Source organism: Daktulosphaira vitifoliae, unplaced genomic scaffold, assembly GCF_025091365.1.
Source record: "Daktulosphaira vitifoliae isolate Bord-2020 unplaced genomic scaffold, ASM2509136v1 Scaffold_2, whole genome shotgun sequence".
NCBI classification, from domain to species: domain Eukaryota; kingdom Metazoa; phylum Arthropoda; class Insecta; order Hemiptera; family Phylloxeridae; genus Daktulosphaira; species Daktulosphaira vitifoliae.
Genome location: NW_026099573.1, coordinates 22,167,945 through 22,178,415, shown reverse-complemented (window position 1 = coordinate 22,178,415; position 10,471 = coordinate 22,167,945). Strand labels below are relative to the sequence as shown.

At 30.1% G+C, this 10,471-nt stretch overlaps 1 protein-coding gene across 2 annotated transcripts; it reads right to left on the bottom strand.

Moving 5' to 3' along the window:
* Window positions 1-492: 492 nt before the first annotated feature.
* On the bottom strand, window positions 493-7,882 carry LOC126899546 (uncharacterized). Of its 2 annotated transcripts, none has more exons than XM_050674555.1 (2): window positions 7,750-7,882; window positions 493-4,803 (listed from the first exon to the last, which is right to left on the bottom strand). In XM_050674555.1, exon 2 carries the CDS (start codon window positions 4,699-4,701, stop codon window positions 727-729), a length of 3,975 nt encoding a protein of 1,324 aa, XP_050530512.1. In that variant the 5' UTR covers window positions 4,702-4,803; window positions 7,750-7,882; the 3' UTR covers window positions 493-726. The 2 variants fall into 2 exon arrangements, with proteins under 2 accessions (XP_050530512.1, XP_050530513.1); XM_050674556.1 differs by lacking the exon at window positions 7,750-7,882 and adding an exon at window positions 7,035-7,053.
* Window positions 7,883-10,471: the final 2,589 nt, after the last annotated feature.

The following is a 10,471-nucleotide window of genomic DNA, read 5'->3' as shown; positions in this document are numbered from 1 at the left end:
TTTCTATCAAAAATTAAAGTTAAAGAAATGAATCCACAATTTTTAACCCTCAAGTGTTTAATGATTTTTAACACAAATTATAAGTTGTCAATACAAATTTTCATCGCAAGATAAGTTATCCCCAAAAAATATTTTAAAAAGTAAAAACGGTAACAGTGGGGTCGCGGCACAGTATTGACGTGACATAGTTGGGACAACTATAAATGATATTTGACAGTGATTAAAATCACTATCATAAGAAACGCTTCTATGCAAATCTGTAGATGGTGTTTAATTTTAAAAAATTGATGGATTATTCCAAAAGCAACCATAACTCTTATTCCATTAATTTTATATCCCATATCATTTGTAACTAGTCGACCAAAATACATTTTTTTCTGATTTTACAACATAATTAAGTCTACGGAAACGGTAAACAAATTTAAACGAAATTAATCACCTTGTTGATTATATATGAAATGAGCCATAATGGACTAAACTATAAAATATATATGCTATAAAATTTATTGGTTACTCTCAAGTTTTATTCCAAATTATTTACAAACAATCGAATTTATTGCCATAGGTTATGTGGATACAATATTAAAAAATGAAAGACAATTAAAAACAAAAAAAAAAAACAATTGGATAACTTTGCGTAGTACAAATAGGTGGTATAAAATCAAAGCTACAAGTTGGATATCTATAAATTTAAATTAATCTGTTAAAAATTAGTCAGAGACAGAATTAAAGAATTTGCATCTGTAACACGTCTGCAATTGGATCACCATCGTACAAAACTATAAAATCATACGCAGCGCAACACTTTTCCAGTGCTCCTTGAATCCACGTTTCTATCACAGGCAACCACTGCTCAGCGTATGGCAACAAGTAACTTCCTGTTGTACATTCCCGGCGATCAAGTCCTAGAGTCTGCAACATATCCAAACACCAACAACGTCGATCAGTCAACCGACATGCCAGTTTCACATATTCAATTAATGTATCTAAGTCTCTTGGGGGCCATGGATCACATGGTGGCAATCGAGCGCTATTTAAGGAGCGCTCAAAAAAATTAGCATTTAAGTTTGAATATTTGTGACAAAATTTATTCGGATCAGTGGATGTATAATATGGTATGAATTCGGGCGCGAGATATCTAAGAGTTTTATTACCATCAGAACATAAACGTTTAGCATACACTGAAATTAATTTGTTGAACTTTTCAACAGTGTTGTTAGGATTGAAAGGTCTATCGTAATCAGATGAAGTGGATTCAGTTGTCATAGTATTCATAATAATGCGTTGTCGTTCCATTGAGTAAAAAGCCTCAGCAAATCGCATGAGGTTATAGTATAATTTTTCAGCTTTGAGTCCTGGAGCAGCATCCACGTAATTGAGTGAAAAAAAATCAAGCGCCTGAAGAATTGTTTGGGGTCCTTGCCATCGATAAAGACAGTATCGCGTGACATATTCATTTTCAACAAAAGCATCTAAAATTGATGCATAATCAGTGACGAAATGTGTTGTTGAAGCAGAATTTGTAGTCTTAGATGTCTCTCCATCTTTAGCACAATCACTATAAGAACTCGATGAGAATATTATTGCCACAGGTATAGGTTCGGCTGTTGATTGTAATATAGAGTAAAGACGTTTAAAAAAGTTTTCAGTAGGCTCTTTATCGACAGCAGTAAAAATAATGGCCGCCGACAAACCGGACCCTGTCCAGTTTTGAAGTCCAACAGCACTGTGGACCGATTTGATAAACCACCGGCAATGGTCTGACATGTAAATGGCTTGTGGCTGACAATTTGATAATCCAGCTATACCATACAAAACGGCATGAACTTTATCTAGAATTGGATGACGGCCCCCATCAGTTATTTCTTCTCCATAGTTGACAGCTACTTTCCAAAATATTTTTTTGTTACTTAATTTTACATCATTTATCGATTCGTGGTTTTGCTGAACAGAAGAGAAAATATTTTTGACGAACATGTCAGCTATACCGACGCTGATATCGTTAGACGTTCCTGAAGATGCTATTTGTTTTTTCGATTGTTGTTGGGTCTCTTGCGTACTCGCTCTAATCTGCGCTGCAGCCAGGCTGCGCTGTATTACTTCTTTCGGCGTTCCATGGACCCGCATAAACACTGACCACGGCAAGCCGATTACTGGCTCAATTTCGAATGGCTCCGCAGCTAATTTTCTTTGCTTTCGCAAAGTCTTGCGCAGCCACTGATAGAAATAGTTTTGTGCAAGTCGCCTTTGTCTTATAGTCCATCGCTTGGGTAGTTCTGGAACACTTTCTACTAAGGTAACGGACTTAGCTATTGACCGAACGTTAATATTCCTATCGGAGTCTACACCAACAAGGTTTAGCGTATTTTTACTCACTGTCTTAGTCGCCATTACCACTCGACGTCTCCATCTAAAAAAGTATTTGTTTGCTAAATAGATTTGTATTTGGTTTTTTGTCTTAGATTGGTCATTTATATTTTTTTCATCAGATAGATTTAGTGTAATTTCAGCAGAATTATTTTGTAACTGTTGCATTGACTTTGATAGGGACACGTCTTGACGTTGACTTATTTCTTTAGAACTATTACTGCACAGATCAGTTTGCAAAAGAACATCGGTAGTATTTGAAGATAAAATTGAAAACGATGTATCTTGAGGAAACAAATCGTAATTTTTACTAACACGTCCAACTGAAGGTGTTCTTGTCCGTTTTGATCGAGTCTCGGAATCTGATGAGTTAACAAATAATTTCTGTCCACTAGTAGGAGTTTCTAGTTGTGGCAATGGCGTTACGACATGTTTAAAAGCGGGCAATTTAAACGTAAATGTTGGTGTTTCGTTTTCTAGGATTTTGGAGCACACTCTATCATTGTTAACGTCTTGTGACATAGTTTCAAAGTTGTTTTCACGAACATCATTTTCCTGGTTTATATCGTAAGGGAATTCATTATCGTCGTCATTCATCATTTCATGTTCATAAACTTCGTCATCATCCATGAATCGATCACTAACATCGCAACCATCATCATCTACGTAATCACCATCTTCTTGGTCAACAATAACTTTTTTTAAATCATGACAGTCTTGTTGGTCATCTTCGTTATCACCGTAATGACCATCGCTGTCAATGGAGATTAAACAATCAATCTCGTTAAAACTAGAGTGCACAGCTGTAATAATAGGATCCGGTAAAAGGTCTTGACCTGCAATTAGTCGTGTCAAGTCTCGTCTCTTTTGAACTATAACGGATTCTTGTCGTTTACCCGTCATGGATGTTGTAGTCGAATATACCGCTTCAGGAGCACACAAGTTTGCTTGTCGCGATAGTTCAATATATGAAGTGTCTCCACCATCACTATCAACACATCTTAAACCAACAGCTCGACAAAAATCAAAGGCTTCGTCTGCGTTGTCGAAACACAGCCGAGACATCACATGCTCCACATCCAATCGACATGTTCGCTTAGTTGTTGTGTATGCTGTATTAATGGTGCGAAGCGTGTTGTAACGGATTGCTGGTATGATTCTTTCTAAAATGCAACAGTTCATAAAATTGGTGCTCTGAAGCAAATGAAAAAATTGCCGACAGTCGGCGGTCTGTAGATAGGCAAGATGAGCACGGACGCAAAATCGAACGCGTGCTGTACGTTTAACATGATCGGGCAGCAGATCGTAAGCAGTATAAAACTGTGGGTTGCCTAAATGTACAAGCAATTCGTATGCAACAAATTCAGGTTCATTGGAATGGAAATCAGTATTTTGTTCCATTTGTTCTCCCTCGTTTTGATCATCCACATCGTCGTACGAATCATTATTTTCTAACGACGCCGAGTTACCTGCCGTTTTTCTATAAGCCGGCATTAACATTTGTATGCAGTTATTTAAATTTTCTGTATTGAGTTTGACGTCAAATCCTGGATGGCCCAACATGAGATCGTAGCATGCAATATGGAACCGACCGATCTGTTCTAATACTGTGACGACTCGCCTATTATATAAGTTCTGCTGAACAATGTCTTTACGAATAGCCCTTAAACGGTCCCAGCAAAAATCATACCAACCAGCAAGGTCACGACCGTCACCGTTATTGTCATCATCATTTCCTTCAACAGTCGGTTCGATAATGTAACGTAGCATATAATTCATCGTTTTGACCAGTACCGACGTTGGCCGAAGCTCATGTGGTAACGGATTGGCTTGATCTGCGGAGCTGCGGGCATACGCTTTGACCATGAGTTCAGGTGCTGGTTCATTAAATTTACGACACTCGAATGATGAAACCATATTACCAACGATGCGCAATAACCGTTCTTTTTCAGGACACATGTCTGGACATGTACCCACTGTGGGTTTAAGTTCATCTACATTGACTGAGACTTCTGTGACGGATTGGGCGGCTGCTGAAGCGCGTAAAGCTTTATCTCGTAATTCAAGTGCTTGCAATTTTTTCAAGACCGTATTCGCTGGTATACGCTTGTAATTGCTTTCAGTAACGTCGTCAAAATGCTGGTGATGGTCATATAAACTCGAAGAGTAGGTGGCACTAACATCTTGGAGCGAGTTATAATCGAAAGCTGGCGAAAATGTTCGTTGAGTTTTGGCCGGAGGTTCTTCTTTGAATACAAAACATTTATCTTCTTCGCCAACACTGTGAATAACTCTTTTCATTCGCGAACTTATATTGTTTCTTCCATCGCCCATATTGGTATTTCACACGCGAAGGCTTAGTATAATTATGGTACCGTGTTGCACCCTGAGTAGAATGAAGATGTTAAAAAAAACTTCCGTTCCTTCATAAAAAATCTATAAAATAGAATCAAAAATAGAGTTAATATTTATTGAAACTATAAGAAAAATTAAATAAAATGTTGGAGAATATTTATATATTATAATTATTAATAATTATACTTAAAAAATAAAGCAGTGGGAGATATTTTTATTTTATATTATAACACCTCTGGTTTATTTGGTAACTTGTCAAAACAAAAATAATAAATTACTACAATGATTTTCATAATATATTGGTTTATCAACCACTTAATGACAGTTAATTGACTAAAACAAAATTAATATGTTTCTTAGTGACTTTTTTGGATTAGCGCCTTTTTGTATACAAGATATATCTTATTCAAAAACATGTAGTACAAAATTTAAATGGTTGATATTTAAAATGACTTTTAGTTCTATACCAGTTTAATTGACCTTAATTTTTCTATCGATCTATTGATTAAAAATATGAAAATGTCATATTTAATATTAATACAAAATGCACTAAGGAGGATTATCTCCTATCGAGTTTGTATACAAAAGTATGTAATGCCGGATGTATTGCACTAAATATTTTTTTAACTATTTAGAACATGCTAGCTAAATAAAGTTACTTAAGCTATTGTTAAAAGTTTTATACCTGAAATACATATTTATGTTTCCTATTTAATTTAACTTTGTTAAAATATTATTATCGGGATGTTTTTTTGACTTAAAACTGCCATAACTTTTTCAAAAATAAACAAATAAAAATAATATTTTTTTTTATTGAAACCTTAGATATTTCCCTTTCATTTGATATAATTTTTTTTGAAAATCTAACACTTATTCTGCTCACTGGGAGGATTTAAAATAGTAACTTTTTTACAAAAAATAACTTTTTCAACTTAATTTTTGAAAATGTTCCGGAAATACTGCGTCCTTTAAACATATATCAAATTAAAGCTTATTTTATGTACTACAAAATGAAAAAAAAAAATTTGTCCCGACACTTTTTTTTCTACATTTAAACGGCTGCCGTAGTTAAAAAAACACTATTTTTGTGTTAAAATTTTCGATTTTCGATTTTAAATTTTCAACTTAAAAATGCTATAACTTTTTGAAAAATGTATATATCAGCACAAATTTTTTTTTTCTAAATACATTATAAGTACATCTTTCATTTGACATACTTTTTATTAAAATTGGACAATTTCCCCTTATATAGGGGGCGTTCAAAACTTAAAATATTGTTTACAAAAAATAACTTTTTCAACTTAATTTTAGAAAATGTTCCGGAAATACTGCGTCCTTTAAACATATATAAAATTAAAACATATTTTATGTACTACAAAATTAAAAAAAAAAATTTGTCTCGACGACTTATCTTCTATACGCAAAATGGCTACCGTATTCAAAAATATGCTATTTTTGTATGAAAATTATGGGTTTTGTATTTTATTTTAATAGAAGTTGATGTTGCTTTTGCAATTATCCATCAATTTTTTAAAATTAAACACTATCTACAGATTTGCATCGAAGCGTTTCTTATGATAGTGATTTTAATCACTGTCAGATATCATCTATACTGGACCCAACTATGCCACGACCCCACTGTGCTGGGTTTTTTAAATTAATTTTACCATTTCTATACAATAATTATATTCTGAAATATATATCATAAATTGTGCTCTATAATTGAGGCAGATTTATATAAAAATATAGTTCATTAGAAGAACTTGAATTTTAAAATTTGATTGGTAAGGTAGGGTTAATATAAAATATTTGGAAAACATTGAAATTATTGAACAGAAGGTGTCAAATGGTTATAACTATTTTACTTCATTATTATTTTTATTCTTCTATTTTTAAAGTATAATTTCAAAATGTGAAAAGACAACTAAAAAAATACATAACAGAGTGTTACTCTTATCTCAATATTTAAAATAAAAATTAAAAAATAATCATATAAAAAAAATATCAGAAAATTTTTATTGATTTTAGAAAGCAAAAACTTGAACGAAATAAAATGCTAACATAAAGAGGCTATGTATTAAAATACCTATAACTTTTTCCACTTAGAATAAAGTATGAAATTAATTTAATGAAAAATAATTATTAATAACAATATGTATGTATTACTATTATTTATAAATATATTTAAACCAAATCTTTTCTTTTAAGTTATTAAGAAATAATATAAAAACTAGTACAATTATATTAAAAATATAATTTTTGACAAAGTAATGTCTTCAATTCTATGTGAAAATATAAAAACTACTACTTACTTTGTAACATTCATATATAATTATTTTTAGTAATTGTTGTACTTGTTATCCCTCATTTGATATAAATTGTTGGTTTATAATCAAGACTGGGTACTAGTTTGTAGTCAATTTAGAATTACAATGAAATAAAATACATTTTTCTGAATAATTTAAAATAATAAAAAATTATATAATTTTACCCGTAGAAATATCGGACTTAAGATAATTATCTGTCTTTAATAGCAATAATAGTTATATTGTATTTAAGTGTTTTTTATTACATAATGAATTGTTAAAAAATAGATTAAGTTAGAAAAAAAGGATTAATTTGCATAGTATTAATTGTAATACACTAACTTCTGCTATTTTTTACATATACAATTAATAACAACTTCAAGGAGTTAATACTTAAATTTAACAACATATAAAATAGTTAAAGTTTGTGTATTTTTATCAAAAAACTAAAACTCATACAAACTAGTAATGGAAAAACATTTTTTTAATTTGGTAGATGGTAACTTCTTAAGTTTTCAATATAAAATCAATTAAATCAATTTCGAATGCATTTGTTTATTTTAATGATCGAGATACTTAGAATACTTTTAAAATAAAGGGTTTCTTTCAATTAAAACAAGAAATGATTTTGTTGATGTTATTCAACAATGAATGCTTAAATGTATTTCTAATTTTTTAAGAAATAAGGCATTTAATAAGTCTGACAAATAAACACACTTACAATTTTATTTTATAATGGATTGTCCTTTCATAGTTGATTGGGATTTTATAACAAATATAAGTTTATATAACGTATTTTTTACACTGATATTATTAAAAAATAAATGGTTTATCACTCTAAATAAGAGTGATAAACCATTTGTTGGTTTATACCCATTGATATATCTCGATGTTTATACCGAGGAATTTATAGAGATGTGTAAATTGCGAATCATTTGACTGAATTGATTCAGTGTGTGCATTTGAGTTGATTCATCAAATGTTATATGGTATCACTGTGGCTGAATACAACCAAAGATCGGTATTATTTAGTACATGTAATTCATGAGTCATGTCAGTTACATAGACTGTATAACCATAGCTATATGAAAACAGATAGTTCACTTGTCGAGAAAAATAGAAAAAATCAAGCTCTTTGATTGGTCAGCAGACACAGCAATAAAGACCATTGTACAATGTAACATTTTTGTGCAAATATTTTACAATAATATTGTACAATTCCTCTATCAGTTACAAAAATTACCTATGATATTGAAATTTGAAACATTATTGAATTTTAATTACTTGAACGATAATTAATTATAACTGTTCGTATACTTATTTTTTTTAAATAACGTTTTATCTTAATAAAAATGTCTTTTTAAATATTAACTGACATTTTGAATATTGTGTTAATATTTTTAATTTTTTTTTTCGGATACATTTCTATTAAGAAATTTTATTGTAGAATAAATCCTAAAACGAATAAAAAATTTTATAAGATAATCATTGTCAAAATTAGTACATTGATGTTCATAGATAATATTTAGTATTTGTAATTTAAGTTTATCACCAACTCCTTTTTCAACAGATAAAATAGGAAAACTTTCTATAAAAATGGTTTCTAATTTATAAAGTAATTATAAAAATCTTCATGAGGCATTTTTAAATTTCCGAATAATGATTTTCTTGGTTTTCATAAGCTTTAAATAACATGATAAAAATGAATTATCTAATTTATTTTGAGTTTTAGCATATTCTACAAATATTTCACAAGAATGTTGAATTAATCATTTTTTCATAATATAACCGCAAATATAAAATAATGAATTTTGATCTGGAATTCCTAAATCTCTATAATCAACTAGTCCAATGGAAAAGGCTGTTGGTTTCTTGAATTGAAAAGGAGAATTATTTGAACATTTTTTGTTAACATCTGAACCGGATTGAATTGGAATTTGAGTTTGAAAAATAAATATCTTCTTCTTCCTCGCTTTAATCGCGACTACTTGGGATCGGCACCTAAAAAATAAATATGTAAAGCTAATTATTTAATTTCATTATTATAATAATATCCTTCTTTTTTCTTGTTCTTTAAGTTTGTGTAAGATTTAACAATTATAAATAATGCCGGTGATAAATATTTTTTACTTAGTCATATATAATTTTCTACTGTGTCATACCTAGAAAGTTGATCAGTTAAATCAGCAATAGTTTTACCCGTTTTTCTGATTGTAGTTTTGTCTTCAATTTCAGCTTCCTTGGAGTATTATTTAATAAGTATAATGGAGTTTGAATGATCGAATCACTTGATGATGCTGGAGATTCATAGCCACTTTCATCAAGTGATGCATTCTCTGATAGGGAGTTGAAGGTCCAGAAGTTTAACAACGTTCTATGATTTCCTGCTGTCTTTGAAAAATTATGTTATCTAAAATTAAATATAAAATTGTTATGAATAATACAAAAACTGTTAATAGTACTATATTTTTTATAAAATTTTAATTATTTTAGATATAATAAATAATTAAATGAAAACTTTACAATTTTTATTTTTTAATTATTATTATTCTTGTTATAAGTTATTTGTTGAAAGGGACCCATGGATTATTTTCAGTGAACCAAGTTTATTGTTGTACATAAGTAAATGTATTTGGGTTATCTAGACCTCCTAATTTTGCAGGGGGTTTAGATAGTTCAAATTGTTGGAATGTAAATTTATCCAGGGCTTCGCAAATCATTATATTGTCCGGATAGTACGTAATTAATTATAACATATAAAATTGATTCCAATTACTACCAGTTTCTTCTCCTATAGAAATTTTACCTCAAAGCCCACTAAAATAGGAAGCCCGCATCTATAGCCCTCTTAATTTGTATTCGTATACAGAAACAAATACAATTGTAACTGTTTAAGTTAAATTTACGTAGTTAATAATTTACATTATAAAAAGTGAGAATTACTTAATTTTCATGACTAATTTAGGGATTTTTAATCATGAAAAGGTAATAAATAAAGCTAAATGAGAGATATGGGTTTAATACCTTAATTTAATGATGTATTAAAATAAGTTATTTCAATAATCATGTTTTTTACGGAATTTCATAACTTTTATGTTACAGCAGATTTAATAATAAAATTAATTAAAATAATTTTTGCACTAATACATATGGTTGCACTGATTTTTCTACTGCCAATCAAAGCACAGTTTTGTTTTTGGGACAAGTGAACTATCTGTTTTCATATAGCCTGTGGTAAACCACAGATAAGATAAAATTTCATCTTATTTGGGGTGTAACCGTGATTATGTCGAATCATAAAAAAAAGATAATTAACTAATGTCAGTCATAGATTAAATACACATAGATAGGCCACGGCATTCAGACAATTGGCAACCGATTTTTAGCTTCGATGCGAAGCTGAGAAGGTATTAATTTTACCATGATGTGTTTTTTTTTTTTTT